The 19,170-nt window shown below is 44.8% G+C and overlaps 1 protein-coding gene across 10 annotated transcripts in view; it reads right to left on the bottom strand.

Moving 5' to 3' along the window:
- Positions 1-19,170, bottom strand: part of LOC138141716 (putative P2Y purinoceptor 10) — a 170,624-nt gene that overhangs the window by 9,807 nt on the left and 141,647 nt on the right. The window contains exon 1 of one of the 10 annotated variants that reach the window (XM_069062520.1): positions 10,567-10,703. The exons of 6 other annotated variants lie outside the window; for them this stretch is intronic. Coding sequence is in view for 1 of the 4 variants with exons in the window: in XM_069062519.1 (XP_068918620.1) it covers positions 5,576-5,586 (11 nt within the window). In the remaining 3 variants the exon portion in view is untranslated. 3 more of the 10 variants (XM_069062522.1, XM_069062519.1, XM_069062526.1) reach the window with 3 other exon arrangements.

The raw sequence follows: 19,170 nt of genomic DNA, 5'->3' as shown, positions 1-19,170 counted from the left end.
ACACACACACACACACACACACACACACACACACACACACACACACAAACTAGCCGTGTAACCTTGGGCAAGTTACTTAGCCCCAATTGCCCTCCTAATTAATTAATTAAATAAATAAATAAATAAATAAGAGTCTAGGTCCCTAAGGTCACATATCTAATTAGTTACAGAGCCATTAGTAGAATCCAGATCTCTGGACTCCACTAGCTATGAGACCAGTCTTTTGCACACAGTAGGTTGCTCAACAAGTATTTATTGAATGGATGAAAGAAAATGGCAGAACTGATCTCTTTACACAGGCCTTCTGACTCCTTTGCTGCTGCTATGTCCACCACCCTAGTCCTGGGCCCTTATAGTAGGGCTTTGTTAAGTCACTTCTTTGAACTTCAGACTCCCAAATTGTAGAGATAACAATTGCCATCCAGTGGGAACGAACACAGGGTTGTTCTGAGGAGTTAATGAGAAAACACCATGTGTTCTGTAAGTTGGTAAGATCTATATAAATAATAGCTATGATTGTGATGTAGTAGGTAGAGGGTTCTCTTGGAATCAGGAAGGCCTGGGCTCAAGTTCACTCCTAAACAGCCTGGCTAGGTGGTTCTGGGTCAATTACTTAACTCCCCAGTGTCCCAGGATGCTCCCTAAAGCTAGAAGGAGTTTCTACACTGGGAGTTCCCTCCTTATACTGATGAAACTCAGGTGACCATAAAAAAGTAAATTAAGCACTAGTATTGTGACAAACATCTCCTTGGCTCGATTATGACTTCCTTGAGGAGCAGGACTTTGCCTTTATTTGGGGCTCCCACAGCATCTAACAAAGCTGACTGTATATAGAGTGTTCAACAGATATTTGTTGTGGTTAACCAGCTCACATGAAGCCTGAACTCATGACCTCAGCATCATCAGTGCTGTGTTCTAACCCACTGAGCTAAACAGAAGTAGCAATCAGCATATAGAAACAACTGGGGCCAAGACAAATGATAACCCATGCAAATGGCGGCCCTCTAAGTTTTGCATTTCAGTCCCTGATCCTGTGGTTAGAAGCTACTGAGCCAGGGATTGAAAACAGAACTTTTTGTGAGTGCCTCCAATTACAGCTTTGTATTCAATTTAATAAACATGTATTAAGTCCCTACTGTGTGCCATGGCACTGTGCTAGGTAGAAGAAAGATGAAGGGGAAAAAATTGTCCCTGACCTAAAGGAGCTTACATTCTAACTTTGAATAAAGAAGCAAAGGTGGATAGAGCAGAGGGCTTTAAAAGTCAAAATCTCTGGGTTTGAGTCCTGTTTGAGTCCTACCACTTATTAACTGTGTGCCCTTGGTCAAGTCCCTTTCCCACTCTGGGTCACTGAGTTCATCTATTGCAGTATAGGATTGCTGAGATTCCTTTCAGCTCTGATCTTCTGTGATTCGATAAAATGATGACTTTGCCACCTCTTGCTTGCAGACCCTAGACTCAGGGTCAGCACAGAGGACAGTGGTACAGTTTCCTCTCCCAGGAAAGGGACTGAAACAATCATTATAATTCACCCTTACTTCTCTAGTATTTTAAAGCTTGCAAGCAACAACCCTGTGAGGTAGACAATGTAAGCATTATCATTACCTTAACCATTTTATAAATATGGTAAGTGAGGCTCAGAGATTTAGGAAATTTGCCATGGTCACATGCAGAGGTATGCTGGTAAATATCTGGAGGGGGAGGGAGGAATACATGTGGGACACACTTTAAAGTTTAATCTACGTTATTATGTTGTTTCCATCACTTTCTTAAGTCTACAATCAATGAAATAATTTCTGAAGTGTAAGTGCTCTTACTGAAAATTTAACAATCAATTCTTGCTGGGTTAGAGCTGGCTCCAGCACACCCCTGGCTCATGCGGTTTGTTCGAGATAGGGTTGAATCTAGGCTGCATGACTCCAGGTGCAGCATTTGGGCCATACCCTGCCTTTAGCCACAGGGAGGACCAATGAGCAGGCTCCCCAGCATCCTGGAAGCCTCAGGGCAGCTATTTGCACCAGCTCTGGCAGGGAGGGAGTCACCCACGCTTAATCAACAGCCAGTGATTAACTAGCAACTGCCTCTTTTCAAGCCTTGGCCCCAGGAGGTGTTTTTGGCTACAGATAAGGTTTGATGGTCTGAAGAGCTATAAACTAATTTGCACCTGCTCTGAGTGAATTGCTCTCCAAGCCACAGCACACTAAGTTTTTACTGATTCATATTAACATCCCAGAAATGTCCAGTCCCCTCTGGAGATCTGTAAAACCCTCATCTAACCACAAGGGCCTCTGCCAAGTCCCATGCTGACAGTTGTTAGACTTATCTTAATCCTGCGCCTGTCCTGTAGACACAGCTCTCCCAGCCATGTCTGACTTCCCCCGGCAGCTCCAGCATCCTGACCTGGCCTTCCTCCTCTCTGGTTCTTCCCAGTCCCTCACTCCTTACTTTTAGTCACTCACCCAGGCTGGTGGAGTCTCTCCCATGCCCTCACTGCCACCACTAGGCATCAGTGCCTGGACTGTAGTAGTAGCCATCTTCCTAAGTGGGGCTCCTGTCTCCAGGATCTCTTTGCTCTTACCTCTACCTCTGAGCCTTCTTCCTAAAGTACATTCTGATCATGTCATTAGTTTCTTCTAAAACCTTCAATGCACTCTATTTTCACCTGAATAAAGTAGAAACTTCTGAGGGTGATGTTCAAGCTCCTCCACAAGCTGACTCCCTTCTCTCTTTTCAGTTTGATCTCATCCTACTCCCCTTAATTTGTCAATCTGTCATCCACACTGTCTATTTTCAACCTGTCCTCTCTGGAGAAGGGCTGAACTACAGAGGTAGAGAGGATGACTGTGACCCTTTAGGAGGCAGCATGGTACAGTGGCAAGGGCAGAGGGTCTAGAGTCAAAGGATGTGGGTTTAAAATCACACCTCTGCCACTTGCTGCCTTTTACGGCAGCTAGGTGGCGCTGCAGTGGACAGAGCACTAGACCTGGAGTCAGAAAGACTCATCTTGAGTTCAAATCCAGTGTCAGACACTTCCTAGCTGTGCTACCCTGGGCAAGTCACTTCACCCCGTTTGCCTCAGTTTCCTCATCTGTCAAATGAGCTGGAAGATGAAATGGGAAACCACTCCAGTATCTCTGCCAAGAAAACCCCAAATGGGAGCTTGAAGAGTTGGACACAACTGAAAAACAACAAACCTGATCATCTGCCTCAGTTTCCTCCTCTGTTAAATCATAAGATTGAACTATATAGCCTTTAAGGTCTAGATTTATTACCCCTCTAAGACATTCAAAATAGTCATAATACCCTTGATCTTTATATCCCTCCCATTTCCATCTACTGAAGTCTTTTGCTTTCTTCAATGTCTAGCTTAAGGAACATGCTTACTTACTGTTGGCTCCACCAGGTGAAAGTGATCACTCCCTTCTCAAATTTCTTGGAACAGTTTAGTTATCTCCTTAACATTAACTGTGGAGATTTAGGTTCCTCTTTTCTTACTCTGACCCTGACCTCCAGTTTAAGAGTAGCCTCTGTGTCTTCCTGCCTGTCTATCTTCTGTGTATCCCCAGCTCTGAGACCAGAGCCTTGCTGCCCTCTGGGCTTAGATCAATATTTGTTGAATGAATTACATCACTCCCATTCTCTGGTGAAAGTCCTTTAGATTTTCTTTCTGTTCTACTTTTGTCTCCTTTGTGCATGGATGGTTCTTTATGGTGGTGCTGCCTCCCCATCCAGGCCATCTCATGACTCTCTGGAGCAACCCCCATCCCAGCAGCCAGCCTAAGGTCACACACATTGACCCTCCTCAGTGGAGTCTTCCTCCTCTTCACAGCTCCAGCCCTTCCCCTTCACTGGATCCTCCCCCTTTGCTGAGCGGAGCCAGACTTAGAGTCAGGGTCATGGGGCCTAACACACCATTGTTTTCTGAGGGTTTCCTCTGTGTGTCTCTTTCCTCAACCAGCCTGTGAACTTATAGAGAGAATAATGCCCATGTCTTTGCCTTCTTCAATAACCCTAGCACCCAGTGCTGGGAATAAGACAGCACTCAGGAAATACTTCCTCTTCCCCTCTTTCCTCACCCTCCCCCCCATGCCATTTCTGTAGGGGCTAGTGACTTCTAGCTTGCTTTTCTATCAAATCAGAACAATAATACCTGTACTATTTTCCTCATTTTCCTTGTATTTTGTAAAGTGCAAAGCACAATGGAGGTGTGTTATTACATCATCACTACTATTATTAAGAATTAGTTGTAACTAATGATTAAAATAATCTAAAATGAGGACATAGGACAACAGAATAATAGAGCTGTTCTTCAGTTGTTTCAGTTGTGTCCAACTCTCTGTGACCCCATTTGGGGTTTTCTTGACAAAGACCCTGGAGTCATTTGCTATTTCCTTTCCAGCTCATTTTACAGATGAGGAAACTGATACAAACAGGGGGAAGTGACCTGCCTGGGGTCACAAAGCTAGTAAGTGTCTGAGGCCAGATTTGAAGTCAGGTCTTCCTGACTCCAGGCCTGGCACTCTGTCCACTGTGCCACCTAGCTGCCTGTGATAGAGCCAGAAGGGATCTTTTCAGAGGAAAAAACTGAGGCTTAGAGAGGTGAAGCAACTGGTATAAGTTAGGTCAACTGATAACTGGTAAGTTAGGTCAATTGATAGTTGATCCTAGAAAATCTTTTTAATTTTGTAGTCTCAGGCTAAAGCGTGGGAGCTCTTTCTAATGCTAGGAAGGATAAATGACCCAGGGCATACCAGCAAGATTTGGGAACACTGAGGTCTTTAAAGGTAAATGCTTCAACCTGTGTAGGAATCCTGGTTTTTCTACTTACTAGTCATAAGTAAAGAGTAAGTAAAATCACCAGGCCTCTTCTGAACTCCTATTTTTTAATTTCTCAAATGAGGGAGTCAGCCTAGCTGCCCTTCAAGTAGCCTCTCATGATCCCATGATCTGTGGGAGCTTGAGGATTCAGTCATTAGCTCTTGCATTCTATGAAATCAGCTACAGCTTATCCAAGGAAAGCAGAAGCCCAGTAAGTTCTAAAATGGGCGTTATAAAAGCCTGAGAGCTCAGTGTATGATGGGAATATGCTGGTTACCAGACACAGAGCGACATGAGGAGAGCATGGGTTTTGGAGTTAGAATATCTGAGTCTGAATCATAACTCTCACATGCTTATGCACTGTGGGGTTCTGGGATAGAGGAGCCCCACTTTCTTCCTTTGTCAAATGATAATGGTACCTGCACTGCCTTGAGGTGAAGGCTGATGTGAGGACACATTGACGTGGCACAGAAATGGAGTGATTACTGCAGATTCGGTCTATGACACCACCTGTTTGACTAGTAGGAAGCAAACTTCTCAGGCACAGAAGAGAGTTTCTAAATCCGAGAGTCTGCTGGCCCTAAAATCACTAAGTTCTTTAGCCATAGAGAGGCCTGGAATTACTGTCTTTACAAGGAAAAGTCACTTCACCTTAGGAAACCATAATGGTAAGAGGGGTGGGCATCAAATGGGCCCTAAGCCTAAGTCTCAGTAAAGCTTTCACAATTGATTGATGAAATCTTGGCAATGCTCTTACCAAGAATACATGGCCTCCAGCTCCGATTCTATGGTGTGACCACAAGCAAGAGAACTGGTCCCATCTGAGCCTCAGTTTCCTCATCTGTCCTATGAGGGTGGTGAGCCCTGTACCAGGGTTGCTGAGAGAGAAGTGCTTTGTAAATAATGAATCATTAGAAAATTGAACATAGAAATAGAGTAGGAAAAGGGCCTCTGGAGCCATCTAGCCCAACCCCCTTGTTTTCCATAGGAGGAAACTAAGGCCCCAGGAAGTAAAATGACTCCCCCAAGTTCTCTGAGGGTGAATTTGAATGTAGATCCTTGGACCTCAGAGCCAGTGCTCCTTTCACTGTAAAATACTGAAACGTTATCATAAATAATGGACCTATTTTAGGCTTAAGAGTAAGATTAATTTCACCTCCAAAGCTCTCTGTCAAGGGACCATCGCTGGCAGCTCAAACTGTAGGCCGGCTTTGGAAACAACTGGCCACCAGAGGTCAGAGTTGAGCCAAGACTGGCAGAGCCTTAAGAGGGAGATCTGCCCAACCGATTCTGAGTTGGAAGGGACCATGAAGGTCATGGAGGCCAAGCCCTCATTTTCCCAAGGGGAATTCCGAGGCCCAAGGAGGAGCTCCTGTCTCCTCTCTCCTAGTCTAACACTCTTCACAGCGGACCTCTGTTGCCTCCAGAGTAAGAGGGTACTCCAGAGGGGTTAACACCCACTCACAAGCGAATTCCCCCTTTGCTTTCCTCCAGGTGCCTGCAGCTTCAGGTTCTCGCTTGGAGACACATGTGCCCACCCTGGCAACTAAGTTCGTGCTGGTATTCGTTGTAACTGGTCCCTATGCGACACTATAATATGCTCCCTTGCTGATGCTTGGAATTTCACGATTAGAGCTTCACTCCTTTAGATTAAGCATTGCTTTCTCCAATGCATCCTCTTTAAATTTCAAATGCCCTTCGAACAATTAAATCGTTGACCAGTCACTGAAGCTGAGTATATGAGCTTACTTTCTTATATTGTCTTTTGTGACAGGAAAGAGGTAGGTGGCCCAGAGGGTTGGGCCTCCCTGCCTTCTGCTCTTCCTCCCTTTCTGTGAAAGTGACAGAATTTACCAACTTCATTAGTTTGTGGGAGGGTGGCCCAGCAGGAGAATCTCTCCCTCCTTCCCCACAGCAAGGAAGGGAGTTCTCATCCCCATTTTCTAAGATGAGGAAAAGGACCCTTAGGGTAGGGGTGTGACTGGCCTGTGGCACACTGTAAGGAATAGAGACACGAGTCCAATTTTCCTCTCATGTTTGGCCAATGAAATCCTGCAAATGGGCTCTGGTGCCCAGCTGCCTATTCACATGAATGCGAATCCTTGAAGAAGGCCTGAATTGTTGCTGTGGGCCCTGAATGAGCCCTCTGTCCGAATTTGGTCATAAAAGAGTCTGAGGGGTGGCATCCAAAGAGCTAGGCTTGAAGCCCTTCCTAATACCTGGGGGGGGGGGGGGCCGGCGGTTCCCTCTCTGGGTCTCAATTTCCTCACTTGTTAAAGAAGGAGATTGGATCAGAGGCTGGCTGAGGTTCCTTCTAGCTCTACATTCTCTGCTAAGACTGAAATAGAGAAGTATAGCAGCTGCAAAGGGAAAGACATCCAAAAGCATCAAGCTCAGCCTCCTCATTGCACAGGAGACTGAGGCTCAAGTAAGTTACATTACTCACCCAAGAGAAGCACCTTTGGAGCCAGAGGGCCTGGCTTAGACGCCTGGCTCTCCTGCTCCTTGCCTCTGTGAGGCCCTTTCCCTCTCTGGGTCCCAATTTTCTCATATTAAAATGACAACATTGGCCTAGAAGGCCTCTGAGGTTCTATCCAGACCCATGATCCTTCATTTTTCATAATGAATCCTGTAGGAGGTCACAATTATAGACTAATTTAGATAAATCTTATGAAGCTGGACCATTTGTGTGTGTGATAAATTAACAGAAAAAGAAATCCTTTTTATCTTCACAATTGATTTTAACTGCTGCTTATACCTTCTACTCCAAGGAGTTATATGTCTAAATTTAATTTTGAGTTTTCTCTTCCTCTAACTAGAAGGAGCCATAGATATCATTCCATTTAATCCTCTCATTTTGCAGAGAAGGACATTTAGGTGCAGAGAAGGAAAACAGCCATGGATCACATATGGAAAGAGTGTCAGGGCCAGGTCTATGTGACTCTAAAGCCAGGGTAAGCTCCCTCCCACCCCAGCTGACTCTTTTCCCTAAGGTGCTCAAAAAGCTTCTAGAAAGCACTCGTGCTTAAGTACAAAATGACCTCACTCAGGTTGTCCCATGCTCAGTAGCTGTGACACTTGTTTTTAATGAGGTGGGTCCAGAAAATCCAGAGGGGAGAGTATTAAACCTCTCAGTTAAAATGCAAGTCCCTCGGTCCCTCCCTACCCCCCAAGCTTGCAAACCAGATTTCAGAACTTCTGGGTTCCTTTCTTTTGGGGTGGCTGATTACTGTTTTTTCACTTGAAAAAAAGAGAAATTACCTAAAATGTTTGCCTGTGGTCATGAAGCTGAAGTTCTGTTCTCACAGGGTGTGGCAGGCCAAAAAAAAAAAAAAGTCCAATGTCCTTTAAAGAAGGTCTGTTGGGTCTCTGCAGGCCTTGGGCCTGATCATCATTTCTGTTTCTCTAGCTTTAAATCTGACCAAGAGACTTCCCTGAAAATAGCTCTGGGAGCAAGGGAGTATGAGGATTCTCATCCCCACCCTCATTTTGCAGAAAGGGACAATGAGGCTCAGATGGAGGAAGTGACCTGCCCAAAAGCATACAGCTGCCTCCTAGGGGGCCCTCTGGCCCCTTCTAATTAAGTTCCCCAGGAACTGTTTTCTCTCCTCCAATCCTTCAGGAACCCTCATCATACCCATGCAATTATTCAGAAGCATATGGCACCAGGTAAGGGTGAATGAACATCCCAGGATGAATTTTCCCACCCAAATGGTCAGATCAGGAACACTGACATCTCTCCTAGAAAACAACCAAGGTGTATAATGGAAAGAATACTGAGCCAGAAGGCAGAAAAGCATGCCTCTTAGCCTTTAACTCACTGCAGGATGGCACTCAAGCCACTTCCCCTTTGTGACCCTCAGGCTGGTCATCTGAAAAATAACTAGATTTTACAAATAAGATTAAGTTGGACTAGATCAGGTGTTCTTAAACTGGAGTCTGTGAGTTTGTTTTTAAAAAAACATTTCAATATAGAAGGTTCCTTTTATAATGTTACATATTTTATTTTATGCATTTAAGATTATTTGGAGAAGGGATCCCTGGGCTTCACTGACCTGCCAGAGGGGTCCATGTCACAAAAAAATGAGAACAATCCCTGGTCCAGCTTGACCAAGTGATCTCTCAGGCTCTCTTTAGCTCTAGCTTTCTACATCCCCTATTTCTACCCTGCCCCCTGGGAAACTATGCTCTGCCACAGACTCATTTTATTCTGTGCCATAGGGCTAAATTCAAGCTGAGCATCCCTTGGGCCAAGAGCTGTTGTGATCCCTCCAAGGTAGCCAGAGAAACCCTGGAAGAAACTTCCCCTCAAATGCCTTCTTCTACCTGGAAGCCATGCAAGCTTGACATTCGAGCCATCTACACTACTCGAATTGGGCAATGTTCCCAGGTGAGCCCAAAAGGGAACTCCCTGGGGCTCAGAAAGGTGGAGCCATGCTCCACTTGTCTGGACTGGAAATCTATCTTTGTGTGTATTTCCCAGCCTGCTGCAAAGACTGTCACTACGAACACTTGCTACATCTCTAGCAACATCTCCTGCCATTCCCTGCCCCAATATGCTGGCCTCCCCTCCTATAACTAACAAGGACACAAATTCCATACCCTAAGAAGCTGAAAAAACCAGGTAACAGAGGCAGAGATTATGCCTGATGGGGGTCTGAACAATGACAAATAAATGTGACTTACACCTTCTAAAACTCCATGACCAGACAGCTACTCCCAGAGGAAACACCAGAGCCTGTTCTTGTTCTCTCCCAACTTGACAGGTTGGGCACAGCCCACCCTCAGGGGGAATCTCTTTTTGTCTCACCCTGTAAAGCTCCTGCCTAAGGCCCAGAGAAGTGCTACCATTCAAGGATTCAGAGCTCACTGGTAATGAGAGAGGTAGCCAGAGCACCCAGAGAAACACCAGAGCTGACTCTGGAGCTTGCTGGCTCAACTCCATTCCCCAGGAGCTGGGAATTTGGGCTCCATCTTCAGCTGAAAACAGAAAGGGTCCCTAAATACAAAGCCAAGACTTTAGGAGAGTGAGAACTAGAGCTCACTTCCTATCCTGGGGTGCGGGGTAGTGGACAATCCCTAGCACCTTTCCATTCTACTACAAAGCGCTTCTAGAACAACTAACGCCCTCCTTCCCACCACACCCCCCTCCTGGTGATGATGTATCTTGATAGACTCCCACACAGCAGAAACTTAGAACATGACAGATTTCATTTCTCCAAATCTCTACCTAACCAACCCTCATTTCTCTATGGTTTGGCACAAGGACTTTTTTGAAACACACAGATTCTTTCTGAAACAATCACCCCAAAATGTGGAAACTCTCCTTGTCCTCTGAGAAGTGGGAAAATCAAGTCACTTAGCCTCTTTGGGCCTCATTTTCCTCATCTGTCAAATGGGAGGGTTGAGTTTGACGTTCTCTGTCCTTTCCAGCTGGAAAGTCTATGCTCTGAGGTCCACTCCCCCAGGAGTGCCCAGAGCCGGGTTTCATCTAGACCCTTGTGTGCCACTGAAGCCAAGGGGTGGAAGGAGGCCTCATGGGCCTGCCCAGCCCCTCTTTGTGCTCTTAGGCAGCTGCTGGGGCCGTTTCCTTACCCTGGTGGAAGAGTTTGGTCGGAGAGTAGAACCCTCGAGAAAGCTTTCAGGTCCCAGGCTTGCCAAGGTCCCTCCTTCTCCCATGGCCAGCCTTCACGGCTAGGCTGCTGGGTGAGGTCAGGTCCTGGCTAAACCCTACATGTTGACACTTACCCTGAGGCTCACCCTGGACTGGCAGCTCGGTGACACAGCATGAAGCCTGGGGAGCTGCAGCAGGGCTGGGGTGACACCGGAGCTTGCTGATAAAATGCACAGTGTGCTGTTTGAAGAGGAAGTTAAATGTGCGTGGTGTCTCACCACAGAAACGAAGGTAGGTGCCCTAGATAGGTGATGTCATCAAGCCTTATTTCTTCTTTGTTTCATTGGTGCAGTAGAATTCAAAAGACCAGCGCTATGCATCAGAAAACACAAAACCAGTGGCCCATCCTCCGTGAGGCTCTCCTTTGCGCTCACTAGGCTTTTTTCCCTACACAGAGCTCTCAAAGGAGCCCCTTGGGAGTTTACTGTCATTTTGGGAAGTTGGACAGCACCTTGGGGATCAACTGGTTCAACCTCCTCATTTTTTAGGTGGGGAAACTGAGCCTCAGAGAAAGAACATGGCCCAAGGTCACCCAGTGACTAAGCAGAGGGGGTATGACCAGGGATCCTGGTGTCACAAATCCCAGGAGAGATCTGAGAGCTCCCTGAGTCCAATCCCCCATTTTAAAGAAGAAACCTAGGTCCAGAGAAGGCAAGCAAGTTGCTTATAGTCACACAGCTACCGAGCAGCAGAGTTGGGACTTGAAGCCAGACTTCAGGGCTCCTTCCATTACATTTTGTTAGGGGCCCAGAAACTGAGAAGGACCTAAGAGCCCAATCCGGAGGATAAAATACAAACCTGTTTGCTATTTAAAGCCCTTCCTGACTAATTGTGCACATTCTGTTCCGGCTAAGCTGTTCCCTATCTTCTGCCTCCTCACCTCCACCTCTGGGAACCCCTAACTCCATCAATGCTCAGCTCAGATTCTCTCTTAAATGAGGTATTTCTTATGTTCTCCACTCCAGTTTTCATCATTGTTCCATCTCCCTTTCCTAACTTATTTGTTTTAACTTCGAATATATTTTGTATTCACTATACCATGTCCGGACTACATGATCTTCCCGGGAGAATGCCGGACGTGCCTTACAGGCAGGCACTTTTCACTTTAGTTTTGGTATGCCCAGCCTGGGGTCACGCACTTCACAAACGCTTCACTGAATGGGACTTCAGGAAGGTTCGGCTCAACGTTTCTAAATCCCGAAGGCTATGGATCTGTGTTAGAACAAGGTGCCTCATTTGAGCTCCAGAGAAATGAGTATGTGATAAAAGGGTTGTACTAGGAGGCCTCTGTCTTAGAGAAGGAAAACTGCTCAGGGCAGGGTGAGTGTTGAAGGGGGGAGGAAGTCTCCTCTATGCTTCTCCTATGAGCACAGAAGCACAGCTTCCATGTGTGTCACCTAGGAAGACACAGAGAACCTTGCTGGTGTCAGGAACAGAATCAAAAGCAGAACCCTAGCTAGAGGTCATCCCTTCTTCTCATGGGTTCTCCCGTATTCTGGAGCTTTCTATGCCCCTTTCATATTCAAAGTCTATTTATTTTTTCCTGTGTCTATGGTTTCATGGTGTACCCCCTCCTAACAAGGCCCATGCCTTTCTGCCTACCTTATCCAGAACTCAGTACCCAGCAGCTACTTCAAATGTATTTGCCAAACTGAGCTCAAGTAAAACCAGTCCTGGGCTCCCATCTACTCCTCTGATCATCCCGACCCCCCCGACCCCACTCCCAAGAGTCCAAGAGGCAGCTATGACTGCTTGGCTTTCTGAGAAGAAATGGGAGGATGTGGTGGCCTGTGAAAGAGGAACGGAAAGCTCTCCTTTTCTTTGAGCAAGTCTAGGCACTCTCTGGCTAGTGGAATGTGGCCAACTTCGCCACTTGGGCAAAGTACTTTACCACTGTGGGCCCCTTTCCTCACCTGTAAAATGAGTATGACAGTTTTTTCACAGCCCTAGAAAAATGGTAATGATCAGCCCAAAGGACTGATTTCTCTCTCCTCTGAACTTGGGCGCTGAGTCTGAATGGCCACCTCCTTCATGTATAGAATTCCATGAGGCTGAATGTTGTTATGGAATTGTTTCCCAGATGTAGACCCACCCCCTATTCCTGGGCACTCTATTGTCATCTGTAATGCCGAACTCTCCTGACTCCTCTCCTACCTGCCTGACAGATCCTTCTTAGTCTCCTTTACTGAATTTTTATCCAAGTCATGCTCATTACCTATGGCTAGCCCCAAGGCTCTCTCTTGGGCCCTCTTTTCTTCTTCTTCTTCTATACTATCTCATGTAATGATCTCATCAGTTCTAAACACCCAGCCCTGGTCTCTCTCCTAGCTTCTAGTCTCACATGACTCCCATCTCAAATTGGATGTACCATAGGCATCTCAAACTTCACATGTCCAAAACAACATTCATTATGCACTCCCAGCCTAACACATTCCTCTTCCCAAATTGCCCATTTCTCTTTAGGGCCCCATGATCTTTCTAGCCACCAAGGTTCATAACACCCGAGTTGTCCTTGATGCTTCACTCTCCCTCAATCTCCATATCTAATCAGTTGCCTCCACAATGTCTCCCCCTTCTCTTTCCTCACACAGCCACCACCTCAGTCTCCAACCTTTATTGCTTCTCCCATAGACTACTGTAAATATCCGAATTTATCTCCCTTCCTCTAATCGCTCCTTTCTTCAATCCATCTTCCACTCAGCTACCAAAGTAACATTTAGAAAACAATCAGTCCATCAGTCAGTTCAGAAAAATTTACTAAGTGTGCCAAGTGCTATGATACAAAGAAATGTAAAGACAATCCCTGCCCTCAAGGGGCTCACATCCTAACAGAGAAGGCAGCATGAGAATAATTATGCACATACAAAATATATGTTACAAGTAGAAGGTTATCTCAGAGGGAAAGCATTAATGGGGGGATGGGAGGCTGGGAAAAGCCTCCTGTGGAAGGTGTAATTTGACCTGAATCTTGAAGAAAGCCAGGGAAGGTAAGTGGCAGAGGTGAGAAGAGAGAGCATTCAAGAAATAGGGGACACGTGTGACCTTGGGTAGGTCACTTAACCCCAATTGCCCTGACTTCTCTCTCCAAAAAGCAAAAAAAAAAAAAGAAACAGGGGACAACCAGTGAAAAAGCACAGAATCTGGAGACACAGTGACATGTGTGAGGAACAGCAGAGGCTGGTGTTACTGGATTGCAAAGTATACAGTGGAAGAAGAAAAAATAAGAAAACTGGCAAGGTAAGAAAGTGGCAAGTTGTGAAGGACTTGACATGCTAAGAGTTTATATTGGATCTTGAAGGTCTTAATGAGCCACTCAAGTTTATTAAGTAGGGAAAGGGCAACCCAGTCCGACTTGAACTTTAGGAAAATCATGTTGGCAGCTGAGTACAACACACTGCACTGCAAAGAGACTACCACTATAGTACAGGTGAAAGGTGGGGAGAAGCAGACCTATATGAGGCATGTTGTGAAGATGAAAATGGCAAGACTCGACAAAGGAATGGATATGTGGGGTGAGTGCAGTGTGAACCTGAGTGATGTAGAAGACAGTAAGAGGAAAATTGGGAAGAGAGGAAGGTTTGGGGAAAAGGTAATGAATCCTATTTTGGAAGTGCTAAGTTAGAGAGACTTATGGGACACCCAATTTGAGATGTCCAAGAAGCAGTCAGCTGATATAGAAGAGAAATTAGGGCTAGATTTATAGAGGCAGAGATAACAGAAGATAATAACTTAGTCCATAGGAGCTGAAGAGATCACCAATATGATAGGGCTTCTTAAATTTTTTTTCCACTTGCTACCCTCTCAGTGCTTCTTAAATTGTGAGTCACGACCCCATACAGGATCTTGACCCACAATTTGAGGGAAAAGAGGAGAGGGCTGAAAAAAGATCCAGCAAAGAAGCTTGAGAAGAAGAAGTCAGAAAGTTAAGAAAAGAATGAGAAGAGAACAGTGGCACAAAGACCTAGAGAAGAGAGAATATCCTACAGGAGATGGTGATGGTGTCAAAAGTTATAGAAAGGTCAAGAAGGATAAAAGATTGAGAAAAGGCCATTCAATTTGACAATTAAATAATAGTTGGTGACTTCAGAGAGAACAATTTCATCTGAATGATGAGATCTGAAGCCAGACTGCAGAGGGTTTAGAAATAAGTGAATGGGGTGGGGTGGGGGGAAGAGTAGAATAGATGGTTTTCTCAGTTTGTTGAAGCAAGAAGGGAATGAGAGATAGAGGACCACAGCTATTGGAGGTTTGTTTTTTTATGGATGAGAGAAATATAGTATGTTTTAGGCAGCAGGGAAGAAACTAGTAGATAAAGATTAAAGAGTCAAGAGATGATAGTGATGACAAATTACTGGAAAAGTTGGGAACAAATGAGATCAAGGGGAGATCTTAAAGGGGTTTGTTTTGACAATGAGAAAGTCTACCTCTTCATGTAAGACAGACATGAAGGACAACATAGTGGAGGAAGAAGTATGAGTGATGTGAGAGGAGGAGGAAAGAGGAAACTCAGAGAAGATTCTCAATTTTTCAGGGTTAGAGAAAAGGTTGCTGTGTGAAGTTTGAGGAGGAATTAGAAGATCTGTAATAGGCACTCCAGTAAGAATCAATTATCTTGGGGCAGCTAGGTGGTGCAGTGAATAGAGCACTGGCCCTGGAGTCTGGAGGACCTGAGTTCAAATCCGGCCTCAGACACTTAACACAAATACTAGCCATGTGACCTTGGGCAAGTCACTTAACCCCAATTGCCCTCCAAAAATACAAAAAAATTTTAAAAGGAATCAATTATCTGACCATGTCCTCTCTGCCCCTATTAAAAACATATTCAATAGCTTCCTATTGCCTCAAGGATAAAATACAAAACCAGCAGCCTGGTTCCCACCTACCTTTCCAAGCATTGTTTTATATTACTCCCCCTCACAAACTCTCCATTCCAGTAACTGTGTGTACTATCAGTTGGTCAATATATTGGTTAATTTTGTTAAACTGCTTTTTCCCCTCTCTTTTATACTCTTTGTTACAGGGGATGGCTCTCTGAGGAGAAAAAAGACAAGGGAAAGAAACAAGCATTTATTAAGCACCTACTATGTGCCAGGCATTATGCCAAACCCTTTACAATTATTATCTCATTTGATCCTCACAACAAACCTAGAAGGTAGGTGCTGTTATTTTCCCCATTGTATAGTTTAGACAGCTGAGGCAGAGTTTAAGACTTGTCCAGGGTCCTACAGCTGTTATGTGTCTAAGAAAGGGGTTGAGATATATTTGAGTTAGAAGATAATGCAAAAACAGAAGACATCAATAAAAATTTTTAAATAACCAATTCCTTATCTACCTATTTATGCATTATATCCCTGTTTCCCTAGCAGTATATAAGCTCTGTAAAGGCAGGGACTGTTTCATTTTTGCCTTATCATCCCCTGTACCATAGGACTTTCCATACAGGAGGCATTTAATAAATGCTTATTGAATTGACTTGAATGTCAGCCCCATTTCTCTCAGTTGCTAGTGCATTATGTTTTGAAAACTCCACCTTTGTCTCAGATGGAGTAAAAGGAAAAAGGGGTTTCAGACATCAAGGCTAGCCTAGCAAGAGGAACCTCCATACCCCAAAGGAAGAAAAGAGACAGTGCTGGTGACAACAGCAGGGAGTGAGACTCTGTGACTCGGGTGTGTGAGAGTAGAGGACACCTTGGAGCTGGTATGGAGCCAAGCAGTGCAGGATGGGGCCCCCTCCTAACATGTGGCGCCTGAGTTTTCTCCCTTACATCTTGCTACCCGTTTCATTCTTGCTTTTACCAAACACCACCATTTTGTAGTCCATTTATCCCCCTTCATTTCCTATGAATCTTCTCATTTTTTTCTGTTTTCTTTTCTGAAACCAGTTTTGTCCCTTTTCCACTGATGGCTCCTTCTACAACAACCCTGCTTCTCAAATGTGGTACTGGTAGAGTAAAAGTTCTGGCAGGTCTTATGGGACTGCCCTAGGGAGGAGAGCAGTTGGAAGGTAGAAAAAAAAACAACATAACGGAAGAGGGGCCTAGCCAGCCCCCAGTGAAAACACCAGTAAAGCAGGTGGGGACCAGACTCAGAGCTGCAGGTAGTTTTATATATCAATGCACTGAACACAGAAACCAAGAGACTAAATGTGAAAGTTACACAAGAAGGTAAATAGGACTTCATAGTTCTCACTAAGACTTTAGCAAGATGAGATTCATGACTGACAGAAGATGGTTATCAAAGGGTAGACCTAGTTCAAAAGCAAAATAATAACTTCCATTTCTCTAGTTCTGAGATTTGCAAAGTACTTCCCTGAGCCCTTTGAGGTAAGGAGTACAAGGGCTACGATTCCCACTGGACAAATTAAATGTAACTGGGCCAGCCTCAGAGTCGGAAGACCTGGGATCAAATCCGGGCTCAGATACTTAGCACCACACCCAGAAATAACTGGCCGTGTAACCTTGAGCAAGTTACTTAACCCCAATTGCTTTTTTAAAAAATGTAACTGGGACAAATGCAGGGTCAACAGAAGCTGACAAGAGCTGATTATAAAATTTTTAGTGGGAGCATTTATTCTTCAGAAATTGGTAAACAAAACAAGTCAGGGCTTGATTTCTTGTTTTGTTGATGGTCTACATTTAAGAAAGTGATGGAGAAAATGTTAATGCAGGTTAAACTTCAAATATGTCCTGAGTAAGAAGAGGAGCAGTAGTTACTGGTGGTAGTAGCAACAGCAGCAGCAGTAGTAGGGGAAAATATAAGGATGTAACCAAAAGCATGATCCTTGCATGTTATGGAATAGCTCTCATTCTGCTTTGGGCCCATCATTAAGCAGCTCAAATGTCATTGTGCATTCAGATTCTTACAGATTTCTAGCTGTTTCAATTCTAGAAACACAGGATGGGTGCACGAGAATTTATTACAAACACAAGGCATTACCTATCATGCATATTTGAGCTCGGCCTAGGAGGAAATGGGTAAAACAGATGCGTCACAAGTGAAAGAAACTGAAAGAAGTGGTGGAGCTGGGCGCCTCACGCTTGCTGATATTTGTTTTGCCTCTTTAGACTCAGAACTGGAGCAGGGCTCCACAGATTTGTTTCTATGGAAAACCACATCTAATTTGCAATGAGTACAAGAGTTCATCGGGGACTTTTTTACTTTCAAAAGAAGAGAAGGGAGGAAAGAAAAGGGGAAGAAGAAGGGGAGGGATTTATTTGGGGTCTTTGATAGCCCAGTCCAGGGGATTTCCTGAAGTTGGAGAATCTAGAGAAAAATTCCAACTGATTATCATTTCCTAGTAGATCTTATTACAAACTAACCTAAAATCTGCTTCTCTGTAACTCCTGCCTGCTGGAGCTATACAGAATGAGGCTCTCTCCTCTGCCACAGGATTGGAGCCCTTCAGGTATGTGAAGGCCATTATCATCACATATCTTCTCTCAGACTTCCCTTTTCAAAGCTAACAAGCTCCAGGATGATTTATGGTCTTTAGATGACAGAGCTTCTGAGTTCCTAACAAGGTCCTGATCTCCCTCCCTTGGACACACTCTACTTTGACAATATCCCTATTAAGATATGGTGCATAGAACTATATACAGTGCCCCAAGTGTGCTCTGACCAACAGAGAGTACAGTACGGATGGATGTTGGATGTCACTCCATGTGGCCTAAGATTGTGTGAGGTCCCTAACTGCATCTCTTACAATTCTCTATACACTGGAACCACATGGAAAATGTTTGGTCACTAGTGTTTGTAATGTTATCAGAGTATGGTCCTGGGAGGGAATCCTAAGGTCTCCATAGTGAGACACATGGTTCAAACAATAATCTGTGCCTATATTTCTATGGTAAATGAAGGCTTACAAAGGTTAGAGGGCTGGATTTGGAGCTAGTGAGCCTGGCTTTGAATCCTGGCTCTGCTACTTAGTAGCTGTGTGACCTTGGTAAGTCACTGCCCCTGCCTGGGCTTCAGTTTCCTACATTTGTACATTGAAATGTTTGCACTGGCCAATTTCTGAAGCCCCTTATCATTCAGAGGATCCCAAGGTATTTTAAGAAGAGAACAGAAGGGTTCATGGGGGCAAGGAGTGGTTGCCTGGCCTAAGGATGCTTTTGAAGGTTTGTCACAAGCTCCATGGATTTCAGCCTGACTGTGGGTTTGGCATGTTTTCACATATTTTCTGCCTGGAAGAAAATCAATGAAAACCACAACCTCTAACTTGCTCTAGAGAGAGGCACAGGCCTCTGGGCCAGGATTTCATACAAGGACAAATCTTTTTACTAATAATCTTAGTGAACAAAGTCTAGAGGCTCGTTGGCTTTTCTGTTCCCTCATGCCCAACTCGATGCTTCAGCTCAGTGCCTCAGCTTCCCCATCCAGTAAACTGAGTCCTTGGGAAAGTGTAGCACTATTTCTACCTTCTGAGCCTCAGTTTCCTCATCCATAAAATGGAGAAAACATACCCCCACCACTCACCTCATGCAGTAATAGTTTAAGTTTTACAGCACTCTAGAAACCCAAGTTCTCATCATCACCATCTTTAGTCACCTCTTTCTCTCACTCACACCAAGGCCATTATATACTCAGACATCCATAGACAGGCGGATGGAGGGATAGATGGATAGATAGATAGATGGATGGATGGATGGATGGATGGATGGATGGATGGATGGATGGAT

This window comes from Petaurus breviceps, unplaced genomic scaffold (assembly GCF_028583685.1).
Source record: "Petaurus breviceps papuanus isolate PSGF00001 unplaced genomic scaffold, PetGlider_PUasm1.0 90459, whole genome shotgun sequence".
NCBI classification, from domain to species: domain Eukaryota; kingdom Metazoa; phylum Chordata; class Mammalia; order Diprotodontia; family Petauridae; genus Petaurus; species Petaurus breviceps.
This window is presented reverse-complemented; position numbering and strand designations above follow the sequence as displayed.